Source organism: Echinococcus granulosus (genome assembly GCF_000524195.1).
Source record: "Echinococcus granulosus chromosome Unknown EG_S00005, whole genome shotgun sequence".
Classification (NCBI taxonomy): domain Eukaryota; kingdom Metazoa; phylum Platyhelminthes; class Cestoda; order Cyclophyllidea; family Taeniidae; genus Echinococcus; species Echinococcus granulosus.
Window position 1 is genome coordinate 467570 of NW_020170385.1, and position 26594 is coordinate 494163.

General features: G+C 38.4%; 3 protein-coding genes across 3 annotated transcripts; 1 reads left to right on the top strand and 2 right to left on the bottom strand. All coding sequences in view use genetic code 11, as the record gives it.

Moving 5' to 3' along the window:
- Nucleotides 1-3843: 3843 nt before the first annotated feature.
- Nucleotides 3844-5563, bottom strand: EGR_01311 (Homeobox protein abdominal-A; the record flags this gene model as incomplete). The annotated part of the gene is made up of 3 exons (XM_024490560.1): nt 3844-4310; nt 4502-4627; nt 5467-5563. The coding sequence occupies 3 exons, from the start codon at nt 5561-5563 to the stop codon at nt 3844-3846; spliced, it is 690 nt and encodes a 229-aa protein (XP_024354884.1).
- Nucleotides 5564-13550: 7987 nt separating this feature from the next.
- EGR_01312 (hypothetical protein) lies at nt 13551-14936 on the bottom strand (the record flags this gene model as incomplete). The annotated part of the gene is made up of 2 exons (XM_024490561.1): nt 13551-13672; nt 14276-14936. The coding sequence occupies 2 exons, from the start codon at nt 14934-14936 to the stop codon at nt 13551-13553; spliced, it is 783 nt and encodes a 260-aa protein (XP_024354885.1).
- A 6494-nt stretch (nt 14937-21430) lies between these two features.
- EGR_01313 (hypothetical protein) lies at nt 21431-22032 on the top strand (the record flags this gene model as incomplete). The annotated part of the gene is made up of 2 exons (XM_024490562.1): nt 21431-21896; nt 21977-22032. 2 exons carry the CDS (start codon nt 21431-21433, stop codon nt 22030-22032), a joined length of 522 nt encoding a protein of 173 aa, XP_024354886.1.
- Nucleotides 22033-26594: the final 4562 nt, after the last annotated feature.

The following is a 26594-nucleotide window of genomic DNA, read 5'->3' on the forward strand; positions in this document are numbered from 1 at the left end:
AGGCTTTAATATATGACTATTAAAATTCGACAATACGATTTTGCAAGGCGTGAATAGTCATGATAACACAAAAGATCGGCGTACAATAATGTGGTTTAAGAAAGTGTTGGGGAACTGGTATTGATTTAGATGAAGCCTCGTGCTTCTGCACTGATGATGATGTTCTGCTTGAGGCCCCATTACTTATCAAATTAACAATAAATACTGTTCGTATTAGGAATGGCAGTGTTGAAAGTGGCTCCATTAACTTCATATTAGCTATTACTTTTGATTAGAAAAAAACGTGTAATAACGCTAATTTGTCCATAATTTATTATTATTATTTTCTAAACTCTCACTTTTTGGGACTTATGTATCTCTATAGCTATGCTCGCATGTTCCGTTATTCCTAAAGTGCCCACGTATTAAAAAGCGTTAGTTTTTTAGCAAGAGTCGTTGAGATGAAGCATGTGAATCATGTGGTCATCAGTAGAGTAGGGGGAAGCAGAGTTAAGTGATCCGCTCCGCATTATGCAGACGTCGAGCAGAATAAGCTGGAGGGTGGCGATGGAGGAATGAGTCAACTAGACAGTGTCAACGCGGCGGTGGTTATGCGTATATTCGTCTCCACGTGAGTCACGCGCGTCTCCTTCACTGTTAAGTCGGGGTTAATTTTTATGACTCTGGAGGATTCACCACCACCACCACCACGACCTCCACCTCCACCACCAGTACACATCTCGCCTGGCAAGTCGTTTAACCTCCCGTTGCGTTGCCCTGTCTCCCCCTCTCTCTCCCTCTCTCTACCTCTTCCTCCCCCTGCATTCCCTGTCCGCGCGCCACTCTACCCCTTTTTTCCTTCCATCTCCCCACCTCACGTACGCGCAACTGAGGTCACTGGTAGATTCGTCTTTCAAATGCAACTACCTTTCCGCTTCCTTCCATACGCAAACGAAGGTTTGTTTAGGTCTGTTTGTGCATGCTTGCATAAAGAGGGCACAGACGCGAAGGATCTTGTGGCAAATCAGCTCCGGACGCAATGTACTGATGCTGTTCAATGAGAAACGTAGTACAAATTTCTTCGTTCATGTTAGTTTATCTTCAAGCAGCCTGATCCCTATTTCTTACTACAATTCATTTAAACCGATAATTTTAAAATTTAAGAAAGCATGTAAGTTATTTTTATGAAAAGTCTTGAACATGTGCAGCAGATTTGCCTTCATGGTAAAAGTGGACTCTAGATAAATGCAATTCGGAAATTTGCAGCAACATAGGAGACAGTTTCACACTGCATTCGAAAGATTTTAAAAGCCATAAAGTGCCTAAAAGTACAAAATATATTTTCCCAAACATCAAGGCTTCATTATTACTTTTACCATAATAGTATGGAGTGTATGATAGATGTATTTCGTGAAAATTAAGCAATTTAAGAGAAAACCATGATTCGCAACAAAGTTATAACAGAATACTTAGTAGTCCAATGTAAGACACTCTCATAAAAATAGTTTACTGGCAATCGATACTGAAATTTGAAATGACCTGCTTAAACTGGAGCCAGTATCCTTACTCATTCAAACGGGCCCAACGAGATATCTGCAGTACTTTAAAACACCTCAGCCCCAAAATTTTAGGTAGTTGTTTTTAAAAAGTCTTGAGAAAGTATTAAAAAAGCATTAATAGGATCACATTACATTCGCAAAGAAATGTGTTTTAAGGGTAGGTTCAAGATTACGATTCTCCTCGGTCGTTTATGGTACTCTTGATCAAAATAGGTAGTCGCTCAATTCCATCATTTAGCCACTAATTAACTTGTACATCGTGTTCACCCGATCTAATGTGTAACTACTGAGCAAAATGATCGAAGTGGATTGAGTGCTTTTACTTACTGCCACACCTTAGTTATAGCACAATACCGCGGAACTTAGTAATATGGGCTGGGTCCATACCAGTGAAACAAAGCTGGACCTGAATATCATTCAGGGTAATGGTGTTTTACTCTGGTTTCATTCCCTGAATAAAACCGACATACAGACTATTCTGGTTAATGTGGATCTTCATTCGACATTCCAGAAATTTCGAAATATGAAGTCACTTTAAAACTTGAGGAGTGGTGCTATAAATGGCTCATGGTGCCAATTACGTACGCTTGCCAGCGGGAGAATGAAAAACAAACTTTTATTACTTAGAAATGACAGATCATGAAGGTGGTGTCTGAAATTCTTCCAATTTTCAAAGACACAATATAACGCTTTTTTTGCGGCAAAAATTGTCAACACTGTCTGTTAGTCATGTTATTATGCTCCTTTACCATCGCATCGCAATTCGACCACACAGACGCACTATGATTATCCGGTCTACAGGCATCCATTTTTGGGTTAAGAATTAGCTTAGCGGTAATTAACAGACTCATGCCAAACAGAACTATTTTTTGAATGGGGAGATTGAAATGAACAAATAGCGTCTAATTCCTCATTTACTTGGGAGTAAGGCATTATTGGAGCACGAAGCTACTTAGAATGTTAGTGCATTTTTCGGTATAGCTATCTGCACCGTTTATTGTAACATGCATCAACGTACAAAATGCCATTGCTTAAGCACTATAAAGCGGAGGTATATACCAGTCTCTCTTCTCAATAATCTTCATTAAACTCGCTAGTATTGCCCTCTTTTCTTGGACCCTCACATAATAAAATGTCCACTAAATCTATTGAAAACCAGGTTCAAGTCGATTTAAGCTGGAAAGGCCTTTCTTCAATTTGCTATACTATTTAGATAGGGCACAGTAGCGGGACGCACTGCTCATATCCTGGAAATCCTTTATTCTTAGTAATGAATAATTACTTGACTTGAGAAAGTAAAACAGCTCAAAGCTAACGTATCAAGAACCTTTGGTCATGTTGAATTCTTGTAAAATGCAAGATTCTTTGCCACAAAAGTGACCCGCTGGAAGATTTGCACTTTAGAATTGGAGAGCGTCACTGTCTCATCCTTCGCACTTCTCAGATTTTTATCCAAGTGATGGATATCAACCTTTCTTACCACTACATTTGGACAATCACATAGAGAATGGAGGGTTCGGGGCTAAAAAGGGGAATACAGAGGAAGCTATGGATAGTTTCTTTTGCTCCAAAGGCGAAAGTTTTAGTAAAGTGAAATTATGATAAGGTCACGATTTATTGGGAAAGGCGATTATTTGAAAAAAATACAGTACTTATAGCTGCTTTTTGAGGTCATTTAATTTTAGTATGAATTACCATACGAGCATGGTTGGCTTCCTTATACAGGTAGAAATCTAGCGTTTAATATAAATTGGGTTCACATTTTAGAGGTAGTTAAGGATTATTCACGAATTTGTGCAAATATTTGGCTTAGAGTTGTAAATACTTATTATAATAAAATTAGACTTATACTTGATAAAATCATTTCTATAACGTAGAAAACTAGTGTACTCTACATTCACGTGTTCTAGTGTCATTAACAGTTTGGCTTATTGTTTATTGGTTTATTGTTGTACTGACCCAAGATCCCAAAATGCGTATGAATTCTAGGAAATAACTTTCGTCTTGTAAATCAGATGAGCAGTAGGCACTATTTAGACTTGATGTTTAGGGTAAAATTCTGTGATTAAACTGCAAAATAAATCCTTACCATTCATATCTAAATTTCTTCACTGAGCAAGTTTGCAATAACATTAACTACACTTAAGCTGAGGAACAATACAACCAAGGCATGCCATAAATATGCTACTAAAAGGTATAAGTAGGGTTACTTTGTTGACAACGTTTCATTAAAAAATAAGTATGGGCTTTACATCAGCCGAATTAAGAAGAAATCGTTGGATCGCATTCTATACTCTCATTGCCATCAGCTAGCACGATCAACTTTAGAGAAGTCCTCATTTGACGTTGTAGAGGTGGGATGGAGGCTAATAGGATGGGACAGAGGGTGGTGGGGCAAAAAGTGGGGGAAGGACAAGGACCCAGATTCGATAACTTGTGGGATATTAGGAGGAGGCGGAGGAAGAGAGGGAGACGGAGGAGGAGGTAGAGGATGGGAGAAAGGAACTTTGAGATTCCTGTGGCTTTCGCTCATTATTCGACGATTCATTTCATCGTTGAGGTCTTTGATCTGCTGCCTCTCCTTTTTCAACTTCATTCGACGATTTTGAAACCAGATTTTTATTTGACGTTCAGTTAGGCATAGGCTGTGGGCTATTTCTATTCGCCGACGTCGTGTAAGATAGTGACTGTACTGAAACTCCTTTTCCAGCTCCAGTGTTTGGAAACGGCTATACGTCTGTCTTCCTCTCCGCCTTTGGACGGAGTTTGGGCCTGGAATCAAAGAAATTGCTAAAATTGTGATGGACCTAATAACATTGGTCACCAAATGCGGAAAATTTTCAACAAAGCAACTGGCATCTACCAAAAACGGTAAAGTTGCAGAACATTGATAAACTTTTATTTCATTTCTGTCAGATTTTGTCGCCCTTGTAGTAACCCCACTGACGACTACAAAACCTCACTTCCGCATGCGCGTCGATGTCTGCTACCCAAGGCGAGACTGAAATTGAGAGACTCAGGCTCCTCCGATGTAAGACAAGACTCGCACACGGAGACGTACACATGCCCACGCACCAGACAGATTCCATCTCAGCAAAATAAACAATCAGATCATCTCCTTTAGAAGAAATATCTTGTTGCTAGGCCAATCACATTTGATTCGATGTGCTTCCGAAAAAATTGGATTAAAGATAAGAAACATATCAGGGAAATGTCAGGTACTGATAATGGTCCTAAGTAAACTCACAACTTTGGGTTTGTATAGACTTAGAAAACAAGATATCATTGTCACTTTTATCCAATGACGCAAAATTATTAAAACTACCTTGATTGGGACATGTTCTTATTTGTTTTAGCAAAAGTCAAAACAAATTTATTATTTATCTAAAGGGCGCAGTGAAAGTAAAGTTAAGCTTTCGAAGGTAACAATGCAGCAATATAATACCAAAACAAATCCGTTGGATGGGACTTTCTGTCAATCTTTTTCAGCATCATGCCAATATTTCAATGAAAATCGAAAAACCATTCTTTTTATAGCATTCGATTTCGCCTATCTTCCTAATTGTTTTCTTGAAGTAGAATCATTGTGACACTTTGCTTTAAATAAAGAAGACGTAATCCTATTAAAATGACTTTTCGATAAATGTTTTTACTTTTTAGACGGAGGTAGTGAGTGTACAAGTGGGTGGCAGTTCGCAGATTTAATTAGTCCACTTCATTATTTAGATAGCATACTTCTGTATGGTGATTCACTGAGCTGAAATAAAGGTCAGGCAGTTTTTCACCTCGCTATTCCCCAGATCACCAAAATTATGGTGAAAAGAGCCGATAATATGACAGACGTCCTGAGAAAAGCACTGTTGTTAAGTGAGGCGTCACCATTCGTATTCCCTTGTGTCACAGTAGTGAACCCAGTAGACATGCATACAGTCATTATCATCTTTGTGTTTGCAGCGGTCATCCACTAGAAAAGCCACTGCAACACCAGGACAGACTGTGATGTAGGCACGCATATGCCCTGCCATACACACACGCGCGCGTGCTTCAGCTTCCACTTCCCGACGTGGAACCGAATTGGGACGGTGGCGGCAACTTCAAAAGCGGGATCTGGCAGCCTTGTTGGTCCCCCTTTTGTTCATACACTATCACCAACATCCACCTTTCTATTTGTCCACCAACTCAGGTGTAGCAACCAACCATTGTGCTCTTGTAGGTAGATAAGTAACCGCTATCCTTCGCTGGAGTTCATTTGATTAAAAGTTAACTGCCTCTGTGCAATTAAATGTTTTTATATAGACTGTTTCGGAAATGTTGGTTCTATGAAGGTGCACTTGTGGTTTAAGGCGAAAAGAAGCATTGACATTTAACAGCAAAAACAGCAAATGCACCTAATGCATCACTAGCAACTTTTGCTGTACCGAATAAAAATCTCACGCACTGTAATTCCACAAAATTACAAAGTTCTGTTTAAATAACATTCATTCATGTAATCTGAATAGCAAAAACGCTACAGTTACCCACTCAGAGGTCAGTCGGTGGGGTGGAGGCGCATATTATTAAGTTACTAACCTCATGGGGCTAATGGTTAATATTCGCATTTCTAAGTTTGAAATTCTTAAATCCGTCCAAATCTGTATCTCCGTTTCTTTGAATGAAGAAAGTCTTTTGATTTGGCATTGCCTAACATTTATAAGATATTCGAAATAATGCGAAATTTGCAGTTCACCCGTTTGACAATATTCTACTATCGGCCTCATTACTCCTAGTAATTTCTTGTAGCTAATCAAAATGTATTTTCAACTTAAAGTACTACATTAGTTCATCCATTAGGCCTTCTGAGTGCAATTACCAACTGAACCACTAACAGAGTGTGGCATAAAATTTGTAAGCTTTGAATCAATCCTTGACTTTAAGGCATCGGTAATTTTATGTTTATGCAAAATAATTGGCTACATATTTTCTTAGCACCTATTAAATACCTTAGAATGGGTGATAAATGTAATAAAATTGCTTTTAGCGGATAGGGGGTTTTCACGTTTTACTCAATCTGTTTTCATCAAGTAGTCTGAATAAAAGTAACGCATATCAATTATTCGACGATGATCATTTGTAAGAGCTCCCTGTTTCTCACAGAGTGCTACACAACACACGCACACAGGGATGGGTGGTTGGGTGGGTGCGTATAGGTGGATGGGTCTCCATTGCTCCTCCCTCGAAGACCAGCATGGTACAACGTACACAAACACACACACATACATGCATACGAGTCTCAGTTGTAACGTAATGTGGGTAATAGTCACGAAGAGTATCCACTGAACCCACAAAAATGTGACTCATCGGCGTATATTGCATTGGAGGAGAGACCAGAAAAAGGGGGATGGAGAGATAGTCTTGGGAGTGGACCTTGTGTTTAAAACAGTCAGAATATCGATACATATCAGGTAGCGTGGGCTAGGTATGGGATCACTATCAGATGAAAATAAACTTACAAAATACATATAACACACATACATAAGTAAATCTACTTCATTCAAGTTAAGGAGGCGACCGACGTGTAGTGAGTCCCATTCAACACTTGATGCAGAGTCGGTGCAGGCGATTAAGTCTCATTAAAATAGATCAACCAAAGTAAAAATACGTAAAAAAAAAACTGTGAAAAGCCGTACGGAAATGTATGTAACTAGAAGTGTTCGGTTTGCACTTTGTCTCCAAAACTCACATTGAGGGGGCCCAGTGACAATGACTGATTTTTAAAAGCCTAATTAATGAAACTTTAATATTTAATGTGAAACAGATAATGGTAGCGTAAATAAAAGAACGCATTTTCAAGTTATGATGAATGATGGTTTTATCCTACTGAAATAGTTAAAGCAGTTCGACTTTTTTTTATTGAGAACCGATTCACCAATTTTTGCAGAAAAGTGTACACTATCACACAGGGGATTTTGAAGTGCTCTATGGTTTGGTCACGGCTGCAACCGTCGTGATAAGTTATGCAAACCGCAAATGGTGATTGTCTCTCGTATAGAGCATTTGCATAGTCGTAAGGAAAAAGGCGTTTTTTCAGATGATTACCAGTAAATCAACATTAACAGACCGGTGAGGAAAAGAAGGGAAATGGATTATTTGCTACACCACCGTTTCATGGCTTTGAAGTAGCCTCGCTTACAAAATCAACTATCGAGTGCGAAAATATGCACGCATCGCATGCAGACGCATCCGCACGAGTGACGGGTTGTGACCTTTCACGATCTTACAGTACTCAGTGATGTTGCCTAGCGTCATCTTTGATGAGGATTTTGGTAATATTATTCTCCCGATTACTCCGTCTCCATCTGGATGACCACGTACCTCCTGGAAAGAGATTCACTATTACCTCCAAACGCCAGAGATTTGCAACATAATACTGCCCCTATCTCTTTAAACGCCACATAGAAAAGGCTATTTCATGGGGCAAAATGATTTTTTTGGTGGTGTAAACAAAAAGAAACACCACCGAAAACCGATATATTGGGAAGATAATACAATAAAATTATGCTCTGAAAAAATAGTGTGGAGTACCTGTAAGTCTAGATGAATGAAACGCTTTTCTAATCTCATTGAAGATTAATTATTTTACTTAGTGACAAGTGGACTTGATATGCATGAATTAATTATTTTACCATTTAAGTGGCTGAGCCTCAGTGATACGTTACAACTTAAAATACCTATTACTTTGATTCTAGGCTCCACTTTACAGTTATAGGTGCAATAATAAAATTATTCAAGCAATTTTACAGAATCGGACGGTGAAGAATAATGTTTCATGTGTGGGTACAGGTCTGCATTACCTGGCATTAATCCAAGAGTGCTGCACACTGACTGGTGCAATCTCAATCTTCCTCAGACAAGCTGAGCTTCTTTTAAGTAATTATAACGCTTGCCCCACCAAATGCTAGACGAAGTTTTAACTACACCATGATACGAAGGTTCCTTTAAATCATCCAGCCTGCACTTGTTTGCGTAAAATTTCTATGAACTTGGAATGTTTACGGTGCTGAATATGATCGCAAGTTCACACATCGCACTGTACAAATCTGTACACTGTACAATTTAAGTTACTTATTCGACTGCTTAAAATTTCTTTAGGGGACCAGAATATCATGCAAGAGGGAAGTAATACGTACGCTAAGCATTTGATATTCCCAGATTACACACAGACAATAAAAAAATGCAAATTTTTAATGACTATAAACGTTAGTACTGTTGGAATAGTGATTTCACAACTGCAAATAGATGCCGCCTGCAATTGCGCTTGTCTACGCACATACACACAAGACTCCAGCAGAAAAGGTTAAAGCGGCGCTTTGATCAGTAGCACAGTTGGGGTGTGGCAGCTGTGCGGACCCTAGCGGTGACCTATGACGCAGCGACTTTTCCCTGGCGAAAAATGCGGAAACATCCGTCCTTTCCATCTTTATCCTCCTCCCCCACATGGTGGGGTATGGCATAGCGTGGCACATCACGGTGCACCCTTCTGCTCCGTTATCGGGGTTTGGGAATAGGGAATGGTGGTGCAGTGGTGGGTGAATCCATCACCAAAATACAACGACTGTGTCGGCTCGTGGTGTGCGCAAGCGTGCCAGTGTGTGGTACCCACGCACAAAGATGCCTCCCATCGCCTTTGATGTGCCCGTCCATCCAGTGCGATTATCGATCAGGTGATGTGTGTGTCTGTGTGTCGATCATGAAACCCACGCCTGTTCTCGCCAATTTTCGATTCGCAATCTTAGTGAACGAGTTTCATTGGTCGAACAACTGTTACGCATGAGCTAGATTTCAAAAGAGATTGATCAATAGCTCGCATCATGCACTGATCAAAGTCACAATCAAGCAATTTCGGTATTTTGCTGGGATTCCATTGTATTGAAATATCCCTCCGAAAGCTTTTGAGTTGCTCTTTAGTTACCTGATAGGGTAATTTAATTTCCGACCACATTGAAGACTCTGTCAAAACTACCTTAAAACTTGGTTTTGGTAACCTGGCTGTCTTTATCATAGTTAACAACAGTTATGTTAAAGCCAAATCGTTGTTTTGTTAACAGATGGAAACCGTGATTCAAATAGACGTTTCTACTTGAATTCTCGAGATTGTTACACCTAGTGACTCGCCTTCGCAACAAGATGGATTCTCTTTTGTTTTCAACATGACCTAATTCTCGACTGCGACGTTTCGCAAAGCCGGGAATCAACTGTGCACGTAGAGGAGGGTGGGGTAAAGATGGTGCCGAGGTGTGTGCACATGTTTATATGTGTGAGGGGGTGTGCAGGGAGGAGGGTGAGTTTAGGGTGGACTCCTATCGTCCCCAATCGGGCACCATGAGGGCGACTGCTCATGCGAGTTTAGCAGGTCTCTAAACAAACACACTTCGACAAAGCCAACTGAAACTTCAACTTTAGCTTTCTAAATACTCATAATATTTAAGAGCATAATTTGAGTACTTTCACTAAACAATTTCAATGAAAACGGAATTTCGCAATCAGCGAAAGATTCAAGCATGTGCCTTTATGATCTCTCGAATCATACTGGAATTGACTGACTGCGGACGCTCAACAATAGGCATTAGTGCAAGCAAAAGCCATACCCTCAGTTGATATGCAATCTCAAGGGATTCTTTAGTAGTGGCTTAAACCAAGAGATCACTTATACTGCGCAAATGAAAGGTATCGATGCCCTGAATCCCTAAAGTCTCCGTCGACAATTAATCCCTTGCCACCGAAATGCCCACTCTGATTCCATGTTATTAGCGAATTTTACATCGTAGAATCTAAAATTCCATTTTATCGTGGTAAAAATTTTGCAGAGGCTTTGCAAGAAACTTTTGAATTCATAACTTAAGATCTGCTCAAACTACCATTATCACCACTTTTGCGTACACAAAATACTACTTATCTACACTGAACTAAGATTATTTTTCTCGATAATTTTCTTAGCGTTGGAAACTGTTGAAGGGTTTTCAGTCAATGAACTGCAACATGACGGCTGTCGACTGCTTCAGCTAAAAAGTGTTGGTTCTTATAATATGATAAAATCTACATTTGAGTATAGGCCACAATTCCTGCTTGACTGTAAAAAATGATCTCGAAATTGTAAATGAGCTTTTTTGCTTATTGAACGTACCCTAATTTAAAGCAGACGTAGAAAGTAAAAACAACCGTAGATAAAAAAATGTATTGGCAAATATGAAAAGTAGAAAGTAGTTAAAATGAACTTCTTGTTTTAGCCATTACCTGCTTTCCCAACTTTATGCTCTTGTGTACTGCAACCTTATCTACGAAACTAAACTTACGCACTTTCATGGTTGCAAAAAAAATTGCAAGTAATGTTTAATCGGTTTAGTGAAACCCCATTCTTCCAATAAATCCCTAATTACATTTGTTGGTTTCATGAAGAAAAATTAAAATTTATTCAAGACTAACAATGATATGCAAACAAAATCCCTCAAGGAAATTTTGGTGTTCATCATAATTGTATTTGCTTTTGAAAACAAACGGGCAAACTTTTAAAAATTGGCGTTTATTTTAGAAAGTGGGATAATTAAGCATCCATTAGATTTGTGGCTAAGTGATTGACCTTTAATAAACAAAAGTGATGGTATCGCATCAACTTACGTATCAGATTTAAGCGAACACGTAGGATTTTATGTACTGTTGGAAAGACCTTCGATCACGGATGTATGGTGTGATAGGCTGTAACTTAGCCAACTGTTTAATAAGTTATGCCCACTTGTGCTTAATGTTAATTTTGTATAAACACTCTTCATTGCCTAGCTTCAAATTGTTTCCTTTGCCATTGGATGAAGTATGCGAATTAATGTAAAGACCGCCCTTAGAGACATCGTAAATAAAAAAGCTTAAGTGTAACCCATTAACACTTTATTGTCTTCATACTGTCAGCTTAACAACGGCGAATCATATCATATTAGAATCTGGAAACCTCTACACATGTACACATACCTCATTTCTCACGTTTAAATCATCATGGATTTTATTAGTGTCAAAGTCAGAAAGTAAATATTCTGAATAATTACTAGTCTAAGCGAATGCTTAAAAAGCTCAGTAAGTTATTAGCATGGAAAAGCAGAGCATGGAAAGACCGTTTTGGTTGGGGCTTAAAGTGTAGTGTCATAAAGTGCATATCACGACAAAATATTTTGCAATAAATCCGAAACACACCCAGTTAAGCGCCTTTGAGAGAAGAAACGCAGAAACATAAGTCAAAAATGATTATCTTTTTATGCATCATGGGGCTAAGGTTTTTAAAGTTAAACCACTATTTGAGTCGTGTGAGTCGTTTTGGTTCCTAATAGTTTAAAGCTAAAGAAGATTCGTCATGAGACAGTGAAGTCACAAAGAGTTATGTCCAATTCGTGACTTTAGTGACTTGAGCAAGGATGCATTCTTGAAGTAACTGGAGATGAAGTGTAAAGGTTAACGCAAATTAGTGGGGAGTTAGACGGTTGTTTTCAAATTAGCATTTCTGGGTCAATGCGTCTTTGATGCACCGCCCAGTACCTGGAGAGGAACGCCAATAAATTATCACTCATGCGTGTAGGCACACGTTCGCACACACACACACACACACGCACAAGCAAGCACACACACAATCAAATAGGCTGGGTGTTTGGTGGACACTTTGCAGCCCTCTGTTACAGGCACATATTAGGGAAATGCCCAGGAATGGCAATGGAACACTCGAAGAAAAGACGCAAGTTCACTGCTTGATCATAATTTACGCATACCACCTGACGTTGGACCGCATTCCTGAAGAACGGTATTTGATGTGGATCGGCCAAATTCACTAAGTTTGTTGAGCATTTGAGAGCCAGTTGTAAATTTACTCTCGTTCTGCTAAGCTAACTCACAAAAAACACTACTGCCATACGGAAATTATCCACTTAACCATTCGTAGACTTGCAACAGCAAAAAAAGAAGTAAATAGTCTTCATATGCACAAAATTTTCACGGTACAATAATCCTAATTATTTTTAAAATGGCAAATGTATCACTGATACGAATGTGAAAACACATTCTATTTGAATAGATATCCTTACAATAGCCATTTATGTAGAGCATGGCGACGTAATTAAAATAAATACCTGTAGACTGTTCACTAAAACTATATATTTCATAATAAGAATTCAAATCGGTTTTCCTATCCATTTTAAATCATCTAAACATTAGTTGAATTAGGAGATGTCATTTGAGAAGCCGCACGCACCATTAACAATGCAAACAAAGGACTTTAGAAGACAACTTCCTTTTGCTTAAGACTCCAGCATACCCAAATGCTCAAATGGATAATCAGAGACAGGGCTTTTAGATAGATGGAGTGATGGGTGAGGGTTGAACCGAATCAAAACCTGATACGAAACCACACCTTTCGATTCCAGAAAACAGTCCAGCACTTTTTCATAGCTAAATCTCCTGCATTTCCGTAAAATTTATTTAGACAACAAGGTGCCTCAAACCACATTCAGCAATCCCTGTAATTAGAGGCACTAGCTGTAAGAGAGTCTGCCTTATGCCAGAGGTAAAGTTACACAAAATGAACTTGTTTTGAATTATTAACCAACATATAGCATTTTTTCTTTCCAGTACATGCATAACAACCACCGTTCCACGCATATAAAGACAAGTTAAACGATCTTAAACAATGTTTACTTAATCTTTGGTAATCAGTAAAGAGAGCGTTTTAAGTGGCAATGATACATTATGATGCTTGTTAACTTCAGTATGTAATAAAACAAGATTCATTTCAAATCATTATTAATGATTTCTAGGTAAATTTTTGAGAGGCAATTAAGGCGAATATGTCTTTAGTAGTAGGAAGGGGAAGTATTTCCATAATTATTAATTTTGTTTATCTGATTTAATATGTTAAATTGAGTTGAATATGAAAAACGTTCCTTTTTAAGGAAATGACAGATACATGTGATTAACCGTTATTTAATTAAATTAGCCACTGAGATGTCAAGTAATATTAATCTTATAGTTTTGCAACTCGCGCCGAGCAGCAACAACTCCTGTAACACTATTCGGAGGTGATGCATTGCAAGTATACGGCAAAATTTTGTAAAATTGTTTAAGTGGTTCTAAGAAATAAAGGAAAAATGCCTTTTCCAGACATTAAAATTTGTGCTTAATTAATTAATCGTGAGTGTTTATAAGCCTACTCCTAATAGATATTAGGTCTAATAGCTCAACTATCTTGTATTTAGAAGGTTGCGTATCACACTTAACACATCACCATGAGCGTTGTCTACCACGAAATCAACAGTAATACCTTATTGCCGAATAAGTAAGTTCAATTTCTCGACACCATGGTGTAAAAGTTGAGTCTATGCTCGAGAAATGAATATGAAATTATAGGAAACCTCTCTACTTACAAGTTGAAAGCAAGCTCATTTAAAATCGTCTCTTAAAGGTCAAGAGAAAAAGACGTTGTATATAAGTGATCTCCCAAAAATGATTAACAGACCAATAAATGTACGGACGATTTCAAGGCCAATATTGGTCTTGAAAGAAATATTTGCATGGTAATCATTTGCCTTAATTATTTGTGACTGCTGACGGTTTGATAACAATCACATCAAATAAGCAATTGTACCGTTATTAGACTGGAAAGGAGAAAAACTGATACACCAACATGAGAGAGAATAAGAGTCCGCATCTTTCTGTGAGGAAAAGTCACTTACCGACTACAGTCATCCATGGCCAGATTTGTTCCATACTTCCACCAATGTTTCCAGGTGTGCTGGCTCCAGGGTTTGAGTCTGCGTTGGAGGGAATCCCACTCCCAGAGGTGTATTTCGGTGGCGGATGGGGTGGCTGAGGGGGTGGAGGTTGGGGAAGAGTACGAGGAGGCAGATTTGGATTTTCAATTCTGGAAATAGTTAGGTGCGTGTAGCCTTGTGGATAACCTTCCGCAGAAGGTGAAAAAAAGTTCCGGTGAGGGGAAGGAGCACTTTGCTCTGATACCACAGAATTTGCTGGGGAGCGCCTAGAGGAAGCGAAACCCTCCGCCTTCATGCAGGTCCCCTGGTGTCGGTTCGAAGCAGCTGCCGTCGTTAGTAGGGAATCCAACGGGGAGTTTGTGGCGCCAATAGGCTCCCCTGTAAAGAAGCTCTGAGCCATCGCTGCGGCAGCAGCTGACATCAGAGGAGTCGTAGTAGTTGTTGCGACAGTTGGAGTGAACTGTTCACTATGAGTCTCTTTCCCACCCAATTCCCAAAACTGTGAAGTTCTCGGGACCGCATTGCAGGCACAGTTGGCGGATGGCTCTTCCGTAATACGTTGTATTATGGATTCGTCTGTTCCATTACCATTACCATGACTGAATGGAAACCACACATTCATTGTCTTTGGTGAATGCGTCAAAAATCAGCGGATGCTACTTTTTCATTATTTCGCATCTGCGATAATATTTGACCAATCGCGTAGCCCACCGCACACTCAGCCAATTGGCGCAGAGCAGGTCAATGCGGATTGGCCCTATAGAAGGGGAAGGGTGGGCAGACGGGATTATTGAACTGCGCGTACATGAAGGGGGTGTACGCGAAATGCGTTCTCAATAAATCACATTACACATGCACACACAGGAACATAATGCATGTGTACACATGCATGCGCGCGGAATTGGGCATCATCTTAGTCGTAGTTCTTGTCGTTGTGGTTAAATGAGACAATCAGCCCTTACAAGCCTCCCACAGAGGAGTGCGGAGAAGAGTGGTTGTTTATCAACCTCTGCATGCTCTTTCTCTGATCTGTGTATGGCCGGTCAAGGGACTCTGGCATTCGTTCCGCACTCAAGTGAACCACAAAACGCGATTTGAAGAACAAATGCGTGTCGTTAGCTGTCGCCAATTCAGGCAGCTTAGGTGAATGTGCCCTCTGAAAGTAAATAAACTTATCTTGCCACAAATGTAGACAGAGATTGATCTATGTAAGGGTTAAAGACAGTATACATGACGTAGTGGCGATTGACATAGTCATTTTTGCCTTAGGAAATGGCAGTACGACTGTTCTGACAGACATGCGGGCAGGCGGACCTTTTACGGTGCGAGACAGTGTCGTCCATAGACTGCTGTTGTGGCTCTCTTGCAACCAGCTACATGAAGTAGCACTTGGCGTTGCGTCAGCGATTCCAGAGAATGCCTTTAGTGTGGTGTGTAACGGAATGCTTACCAAACACTATTTGCATGCGTGTGGGTGGTTTTTACCACTTTACTTCAAGTGAAGCGTTTTTTGTTTGTCTGTGGATGTCTACTTCCCAAAAGTCTGTCTTTTCCCGACCACATTGATTTATTTTAAAATTAAATCATAACATTTGCCTTGCACAAATACAGATTTCTAAGAAATTTTTAGGTCATACACAAAAATGAGGCATACAATTTACTGGAAAATCATGCTTTTTTACCTTATAATAGTCTTATTTCTTTTCGTAGCTAATGATTTGCATCTATAAATAATACCATATTGCAAAGGGCATTAAGCGATACAAGTAAATTTGGTGACGTGACAGCATATTACTATAGACGTTAAAGAAAACAACTATTGATGCTTCTCATTTTCTCGGTCAGTCAGTAAGCCCTGTTATATCGTTGCATTTGAACTTTCGTTGGCTTTACTGTCATGGGTATTGGAAATAAACTCGTATTCGGATACGTGTATCTCCATAAAGAGCCACTCATCATTTGTAGTGTTTGACACTTTGGTTAAATTGGCAATGGATTGCTGCCTTACTAATGCCATGAAGTGTTCACTGCAAATGCTATTCAAATGGAAATAAAATATGTGTAACAATATTCCATTTTTTAAATTGGATGCACTAAACGGTTTTTCCATCCCACTTTCATAACCAAATTTAGTCAAGGCAAGGTAGCCCAGTTTATTGGCACGAGAAATGGCGGTTTGGTTAAAATTAAGTCGCATAATGATAGCAAACACTAAAGGAATGTTAGACTTCGGCGTTTAATTGATAGCTTATTTATTGTTTGAACATTAAGCCACCGTGACTAAAGCATCGAGAATATAACACATGAAGGCGCTATTGGTACCCGCTCCATTGATATGCTACTTAAATACCACTTATTTGCATATTAGGCATGGCTGTGGATCTCCTACGATCGTCTTATTTTATTTACCTTATTCTGTTTTTGCATTGATTGCAAAGTTGGGCATATTTTATTTGTAGTACTTTGTCACCAAACCATGCCTTATTATAACATTATCAAACTTTATTTAGTAAAACAAGCACAAATTAATTGTAATTCCACTAAGCGCATGCAATTGAATGTATACTCATAAGAAATTTGCAGGCAAAACAGGGAATATACTTTGATTGAAACTGGCTTGGTATGTTATTTGATAGCATTGGATCCTTTGCTCGGCATTCCCTTACCCCATCACCGTCTGAAGTTGGCATGGTAGACTTTCCGTATCGAATACAGCTTCCTCTTCAAGTGGTCCCGTGAATTGGTTTCAATCTGGAATTGAATTAGTACAAATAAGCAGTGCGTATGAAATAGTGCCAAAATATAAATATTTTCATCAAGGCATTTCCTATAATTTGAACAAATTCATGGCAGAAACGCATAATACTCCTTAAATTGATTACTGAATTATATTAAACCACATCCGTAATGGCAAAAGAAATGAAGAAATCGATGTACCATTAGTTTTATTTGCAGAAAATCTTGGAAATTCGTAACCAGATGAATAATTTTAAGCTCTTGGACTAGCCTAATCACAATGATACAGATTTAGTTTTTGTATTACTATAAAATTTCTATCGCACTTTCGCATCACTGTAGGCTATAGAACGTACTAAGCCTTATTTTTTAATATAATAAAGTATTCCTACGTCATTCTGTCCTAGGTGGGCCGCACAAAGAGGTGGCGTTCAGCAGGGGGTGAATCGGTGGACCCGGTAGTATCTTTGCCAGTCCCTGCGTCCCTGCAATTTATTTACGCCAGGTGGCAGCCCGTGCATGTGGTGGAGGGTCGACTCCTTTGTTTCTGGGTCAGATGAGGGGGGGGGGGCGGGGAAAAGAGCGCTAGAGAAGTACCCCAAGAGTGGCCATAGCGTCACAATTGCGCGCACCATAATCAAATGTCCGCCTAAAAGTAGCAGCTCTGTAGGCCAATGGCTCAGGGCGCAGGAAATTTGTTTGAATAGATGGAGTGTGACTAAAAAACGAATAATAAGAAATTTTTGATCGTAAAATTGCTTAGTTACTATATTGACCTCTGAGGAGGTAACACATCATCTACAGAAAACTGAGCAATTCTTGTGTAGATGAGACATGACAACTAATAAAACTGGCTCTCAAATAAATAAATTTCCACAAAATTCCTTAGGCATGTACCGAAGACATCTTCAAGAGAAAAATTCATAAATCCAGATAACTTTTTAATCTTTCCAAAGTTAAAGGCTATCTAAAGTAGCTCAGTCTTTTCACTCTTGCATGGGTTTCGCTTTTATAAGGCATGGGCAGCTGACAATTTCGAGTCTTGATCAAGTTATCATCTTAGAGCAAAAACTTTTTCCCCAAATTAAACATTTACTGATTCACTTGTTCATGAATACTGATTTTAGCAGTTCTTCCAGATAAAAATTATTTTGAATTCCTGAGCTTTCTAAAAAATCGTTGTTCTTACACTTAAAATATCTTAAAAATAAGAACAAGCGACGAAACTTTGAAATGCATGTATTTACACCAAATAATGCTATTACTTGATTGCAGTTTCATTTTATTAATTCAAGTGAACTTACTGGTTCTCTTATAACAACTGTCTATTTAAAGTTTATTAACATATTCAACGAGTTTTGCTTGGTGTTTGCTTAAATTACTTTGAAACTATTATCGCAATGCTAATTCCCTATTAGCCGGAATAAATTTTGTAAAAACAACTTTTTGGAGAATAAAAATTATTTTATGAATCATTTTTTTTGAAAACATTAACTGCTTTGCAGGGCTAACCAAAATAATCTTAATAAATCAAAATCGAGTGTGGCATCTGATTTAGCCTTGCAGCGTTTTTGGAGGCGCCATTGATGCGGTGCATAAACGTCGAAGTGGGGAGGCAGAGGTTAAAGCACCTTTATACCGTCTTATTGAGGAATGTATTTTCATTCTCTGAGTTGACCTGATTTAGGGAACACACACACATACACACACGCACGTACGTCACTTCTCATTGGTGTACACGGGGCACACCTGGCGCCTTATCGCGCGACGACGGCACCACAAGAAGACACCGAGCAACACACACGCGCACACGCCGAATCGATGGCTAACCAATTGATAGCGTGGGTGATTCACCCTGTTAGTTGGAAAAAGCATGAGAGGATCCGTATGCTCGGTCCTACTGAGATCCATTGCCCTTCGCACACGAGAGGCATCTAGAACGCGTGAATTTCATCGTACTCGTATGGTCTTAAAAAATCCATTCTGTTTGCACATACTCCACTTAGAGGAATTAAAGGGTTCAGTAGTCGATAAAAATTTAAATGATCACTTTTTAACTTTGATTTTGGTGTACTTATTGTCTAATCACATTTGAGCACGCTCGCCATTATCGATGCTTGATCTGGACGTTAAATGCGTTTCTCTACTACCTAAAACGAGTAGTAAGTATAAAACATTCGCCTCTTTTCATTCTCCTTAAATTCCTCATCTGCTTCACATTATTTATTTGAAACAAGCTACACGGAAACGTTGGCATAATTGGTAATCTTGTAGATAACATTAAAATTGTAAAGGGAATGCGATATTACCTATTGTTCCCTTTTTATTCTTGGAACTTGCAGAGGTGCATAACGAGACAAGGTCGTTAATTATGTAAAATATCGTATGCTTAGGCAAGTTGAGTGTTAAGAGGAATGAGAGAAGAGAAATATTTACTTGAGATATACTCAAAGCATTCAATATCGTCCACAAACTTCAAATTCGAGCTAGAGATAGTGGTGACAGTTTCAATGACATTAAAACATTCCTGGTATAGTCATGAAAAATGTCAGAATGATAGTCAACAACGTTAAATCTATCAAATCACTCATCCTGCGTTCATTCGGGTTACTTTATACCGGCTTAGGCGCGGTGCCGATTGTGACTGGGTCATTCTCTAGTTGATGCACACTACCTCGAGGTTGCACATGGGGGTATGCGGGCATTGTGTTGTCAGGGCCCGACACCTCAGTGCGACGCTCCTCCCCGGTGTGAGTGCAGGTGATCGCTACATCATGATTAGTGCAAAAAATATTACTGGTGAAGTGAGTAAGTTTGTGGTCTAGTAGAAAATCAAGTTCACTTTCACAACGCAGTCTGGGCTTTTGGACTCATAACGCCGGTTATCCTGCTCTTGATGAAATGATATTTGACGTACATATACATAAAGTTGCTTTAATAGTGTTTGTGTATGTGCAAACTCACTGAGACGCTGTAATCTGCCAATAACCTTGTTACCCAGGTTCAACATACACTCGGCAGGAGAATTGAAAGTCATCAGTGCCACGATTTATTTGAGAATAATTTGGAATCATGCAATTGAGCAACGTAGAATTATCATCTACTACAAGCTTAAGAGAACACACACTGTGTTTCCATGGACGACTGTATAATTCCAACTTTATTTATTTTGCTTTAACCTCACCTTCAAAAAATCCTACTGTTCTCATTTCACAACACATTAATTATGTTTGTTTTCATTCAATTACATTATAGAATCTTAAGGCATTTAAAACACCATGATGACTAATTATGATCTTGGTTGTATGTGCGTTCTGATGAAATAATAATTATAATTTATGGGTAATTTAGCAATGATTTGTTGAAGGTAGTCCCACAGAGAAGTGAACTTACCACCTTCTATCAAAGCTTCATGAGATCCTATGAAGTGGATAATGATCCTCGATTTACCAGAGGACGGGTCCTTGCAGGCAGTTCCCATCACGTAACCCTTAAGCTGCTACCAAAATGACTTTCTATGCACCTGTTGCATTGGCAAACATTCCTTGGTTGACGTATTTTGCATGGGACAAATTATTTGAACTGCTCTTGCGTTTTGGCCTCAAACAGTGAAGGTGAAAAAAAATTCACCAACACATCAAACCTTGTTTTAATAAAAAACACACGAATAGAATATACCCACACTCCAAAATATCACAACATACATCTATTTGTATTTTAGCAAAATTGCAACCTATCCCAAATACAAATCAGAATTAACTTTACGAGAAATTTATTTATACCATGGTTCTTCAAAGCATAGCATCTGCCAGTGACTAACATTACGTTGAAAACTGTTTTGAGTAAATGCTTAGCACAGTATCTACTTTCTTCAGGTCCGATAGACACTGAGTGACCAGCTATTCAGTCAAGGGAATAAAATTGATTTAATATGAATAATTTCCAGAATGATGACTATCGAGTCTCAATGATTACTGATTCTGATAGGGACCTAATGGATGCCTTATGTTAAGAAATTCCCAAAGTGCGCGGTTAAAAACTCGTCCATCATCTTGACGTTCGTACAACAGCTAAAAGTTGATTGGTCGCCAACGTGCAAAGGTAGTACATCATCAGCCAATGGCTGTCGCTACAAGCGGATGTGCGATGGATACCAGTATAGTTGAGTAGTTCGCGGTGGCAGCGCTTGAGAGTGAGGGTACCGAAAGAATGAATTTGACTCTTGGCATAATCGCAGTTATTTATCGAAGTCTTTCGCTTATATTCGTTCTCAACTTTGTGATGACCTTTTGCTACAGCCAGATGGGCTATTCCATACAGCGCTCACCTTTCGATATCAATATCAAACAAATAACCGACACACACACACAGGCGAGTGCAATGAATATTGCCAAAGTGGAACTGCCGGAAAACACACGGTTTTTATGGTATTACAGTCCTACAAAAGACCCAATTGCTTGGATGCTTGAAGGTGTAGGAGAATCACTGGTATTCAATCACTCAAAAGCTGAAGGAAATGGACTACTCAATCTCACAGTGATTTACCCGAATGGAGTCCGAGAATCCATTGCTCGATCTCTATGGGAGCATGAGGAGTTGGAGGTTAATGCTTTTGCCAACGAGGTGTTACTGGATCGAGGTCTCCGAGACTACAAAGTCGCTCTCAGCGAAGGAGATAATTTTGTGTTTAAGTGCGTTTTCCGTGGAAGTCTAACGAATCTCAAAATAATTCTTCCTGATGCAATGGAATGTAAAGACCAATTTCTTGATGCCAACGCCGAATCAATTTCTGTTTGCTGTACCAATCTTCGTTTCCGGAAGGGACAATATGGCTGTGAAGGTCAAAGTGAGGAAAGAAGGCTTCTTTCGACTGTATATCTCTATGGTAACGCAGCTTCGCCACTAATCAAATATACATGGATTCAGATGACTCTGATACCACTGGCAGTACTTACATGGCATATTATATGAGGGAAGGATAGGAAAAATAAGTCACCGTCTAGTCCCATTTGCACCAGGGTTTCCATCTGTAAATATGCAAGTGTATTTGGTCTTTGTCATTTAATCTTGTTACCCTAATAAAAGTATAGTCCAAATATTTCCTCCAGACTTACATATCAGCTATAAACACAAACTGTGGTGCAAATTAATAGATTTTCGGCGTGAAAATATTTTTGGAATTGCATAACAAAAGGTTTGCAACGGAATGTAAGTAATGTCTTGAAAATTTACATATGCCTTAGGTTTGTAGTTATTTGCAAAAGTCGGTCCATTCGCCACCTCTATGCACGTAACCATACTTGTGCATCAAATCACTCTACATTAATCACGTATTTTTACCGACAACTGTCAAAAAAAATAAACATTAAGACTCGTTGTAAAGATCACCTTCACAGAGGTTCTGTTTTCTAATAAAAGAAGTGTAATTACACCTCTGATGCGAATAATCGACCATTTAACTAGTACATGCAAATGCTGCTTTCGGAAAAGAATTTGACTTCCACTTGCACTATTCATGAAATCTTACCTATTTTTACCAGGACGTTTTTGGCAAAGGAGAATAATTTTCTGTGTTAAGAAGGTGACAGACATAAAATCTTTAAGAAGTAATTTCGAAGATCATTTGTTGATATTTACCCATTTTGCTTGGGTGTCAAAGCTACATAAATGGTAGTAAAAGATAATTATTTACCTATTTGCACGTTTCACCAATTTTAAATATTGGGTTTTTAAACAAATTTTTTGTTTGAAAAAAAATTGACAAAAAATGGCAAAACAATGCTTTTACCTGTAAATTCGTTTGACGATAGCTATTTTATGCATTCGCTGCTGATAAATGCCACAATATGTCCTCCCTCTGGTATTTTGAGACAGATATTACCAGAGGAAAGTTGCCTGTTAAGTGCTCATACTCAATTTTTACGAATTTTAATTGATTTCTCTACGACAGACCTTTTTTATCTGTTAGGAGAGGTGGCCTATGTTTTCTAACCTTACGTTATAGCTTGTTCATCTCCTTGGTATGGTCAAAATAGGACAGAAGTGTGTTTAGATGGTTATTTATGGCAAAAAAATGGAAACAACTAAACTTATGGAGATAACGACCTAGATTTATAAGAGCTTTGCGGGAGTTACCTAAGTGTAAATATGACATAAATATGGATTAAATAGAATGAATACAACTAAAGTTAATTTTTAGGTGCTTTGTGGCCATTGTAAAGCTAAACATAATGTTAGAGGACATCTTTTTGGCGATTTTGCCTTTTAACTCATGCCTAACATTTCATACAAAGTAAACTTGAAAAATGTTAACCGAATACAGCTTTTGAGGGTTTGTAGATTTAAACAATACATTTCCATCTTCGAGTGCACAGATAGCGCAGCATCATGCAGCCTGCCTTCTTTGCTGCCGGTGAGATTGTATTTACTGTTAGCCAGGCAAAGTATCGGCCCTGATCGGACAATGGGAAAGTAATTCACTTCACTTCTTGATAATGTAGCCATAACAAATACAGTTAATGCAACCTATTTTATCTTGACATTTATATTAGAAATGGCAGCTGCAATTTACTGTGCTAGAAATGGTCATTACTGCTTATTTTATCAATTCACGTAATTGTCAAGACAGACAATTAACCTAACCATTTGGATCTAATAAGGCCTTTCCAGATCTTAAACTAGTAACAGCTTTTAAAACTGATTCAGTCTGAACGTTGTGTTTTACCTTGTAAATAAGGTATTTTTAATTTGGAATGCCTAAAATTGAAAAGAATGTTACTTTACCCTTGACTTAGTCATTTTAGCATCAGGAACTCATTAATGCAGATCTTCCGACTACCTCATTCATTGAACATCCTTTAGGTGTTGTTGTTTACTGTGAAAGGTTGATGGATCAGTAATTTCTTATTTAAAACTGGTGGACATTTATGAACTTTAGCTTTAAATAGTTTGAGGGGAATCGGTTAAGAATTCAGACTTTGCGTATGGAATGGCCACCAATTACTTACTCAGATTCCTTGAGGCCGATTCTAAATAAGATTATTGAAGAAATTAAACCTTATAATATTTAGCGGTTGGGAAACTAGAATTGAATCACATTAATCTGAAATCTACTTAGAGCCATGTCCAAGATTCACTCGTCAACTCATCGAATTGATGCTGAAAAGACATTAACAGTTGCGTGTACACTCTTGTTTCCCAATGGACATCACCCATAACATGCAAAAGCTTGGATTAATAAACAAATATCCTTTGATTATGCGAAAAAACGCTCCACAAACAGCGGACGGAGCTCAAAAACGCTTTAGGGAACGCTATTCAGATAATGTAACTCGGAAGAACTTATTTCCTTTTAGTTTAAATGGTATTGTGGTCCAAACTGAGTTTACGAAGTTAATTAGGCAAAGAAAATTATGTAACTGTGGAAAAACGCCAAAAAATCACACTCCAACATTCATACTGTTAATTATTTCTTGGTTTATCACAAGTTTTTTATTACAAATTAGGAGCAAATTTTACCAACTTTAGTACAGTGTAGTGTGAGCGTGCTGTTTTAACCTAACGTAAATAAATATACCCCATGAAAGCGCAAATTTAAGCTAGAAAAGTTGTTTCGAAGCACGCGCGGTTTTTGATGCTGAAGCACTGATCCAAGCAGTCCCACACCCAACTTGCAATGCCCATCATAAAGCCCTGAGGGTAGAGAAACACTTATATATACGGGACTGGTCGATAAGGTAAACTGCATTTTGCAATGAATCGTCCCTGTCACCTGCATATGAACCTCGTTCCACTTGGTAGAGCGAACATAATCAGGTTTATGTTAGAAAAATTGCGGTGCTAGGTTCCAACGGGATGATTTTTAAACAATACAATTTCCACGTAATTTCCTACCATTCTGATCGGAGATCGCCCAACGAAAACAGTTAGGGAGCAGTGAATTCTTTAAATTACCTTTGCTATAAGAGCAAGTTTTATACAGAATTACAGGGTTGATAACATTATACTGGCTTTTCTAACTGCTCACAAGCTAAAAATTTTCACACTGGGCTCAAATTTGAATAGAGCTGCAAATAAATGCATAGTCACGAATGGTTACCTTCTCTTTCTTTCACCACTTTGAAGACTGCTTTTTTCCTCATTTGTTTTGCGTCATCTAATATCAAATATTTGCTGATAACCTGTGAAACAAAATAATCAGTGAAGCATGCGCTTGATTTTAGTTATCCTACAGTGCAAAAGAGTGAAAGCAATTTGCCATTAAATAAATTTTCCTTATGCAGTTTTAATAGGACAGAATCAAGGCAACTGGAGGTATAGTTGTGACGCAGTGTTTAACAAAGCCTCATAGCTCTAGCAGTCGGCAAGAGCTTGCACCTGCACAAATCTTCATCCTTAACCCCGATTTGATAGTAAACATATCTACTACATAATACAATAACTATATTTGGCATAATCCATTTGACTTAAATATCTTGATTGTTGAATTATGTGCAAAATAAACGTCCGATAGCTTTTCTGGAAAATTTGGGAAGCATATACGATTTCTGGATGATACATTTAAACGCTAAGCATGCTGTATAAAAAGCAGTTGCTAAAGCACTGACAGCTTTCAGGTGTGGTAATGCACCTACATTGGGCTTTCAACCAATGTGTGGGGTGGCTGGCATTGCGCCATTTAAAGTGAATATTTTGCCCTATTCCCTTCGAGTCTGTGCGCTGAAATTTCTAAAATGGCTACCGTTTGTATAGGAAAGCTTATTCGAGTGCTGACATTCATAAGTTGGGAATACAGAGTTACAAATCCGTTTAAAGCGCTAAATTTTTACCCGATTTCATTTTCTTCCAAAAACCATAAACGAACTTAGGTTTTAGTGGGTCAAATGATACGGATGGTGTATTATATGCTGGAATTTGAAGACTTCAATTGTCATTTTGGGTTATAAGGAGCGCGGCTTTCCAAGCAGCAGCACACGATTTCCACCACAGCGAAGAATTTGTTTATTTTGCTCCAAATTCCATTGACTGAGATAAATTTAAAAGCTGTGAAATTGATTTCTCTTTCTCCTAAATGGAGGTAAGTTTAATTTGAAATGCAATCTCTTTAGCAGGTGTACAGCATCATGACAATCCAGATTAGACCCACAAAATCCATCAAATTGCATGACTTTTAATCAAGTACAAAAAAGCGACAAAATTTACCAAATATATATTAAGATGTTAACATGAGGACACATACGATTCCATTTTACAGACATGAAGTGATAAAATAATGCTCAAAACTCAATATCTAGTTGCAAAATCTTCCGTTCTCTTGGACGCTTCCCCTATAGTTTAAGGAGATTTGCTAACTTGTGTTGAAAAGAACTTCCCATTAAAACAGTCACACATTTATGCACAGACTTACTTTGCTGCACTTAATTTTAAAAAGTATAAAGCACAATTGGAAGGTGAATGATACGACGTTAAGTAAAAGTCTATTCACGTAAAAATATGCAATTACACAATGCATTTCTTTATTTTAGGCCAAAATTGTTCTTCTTAT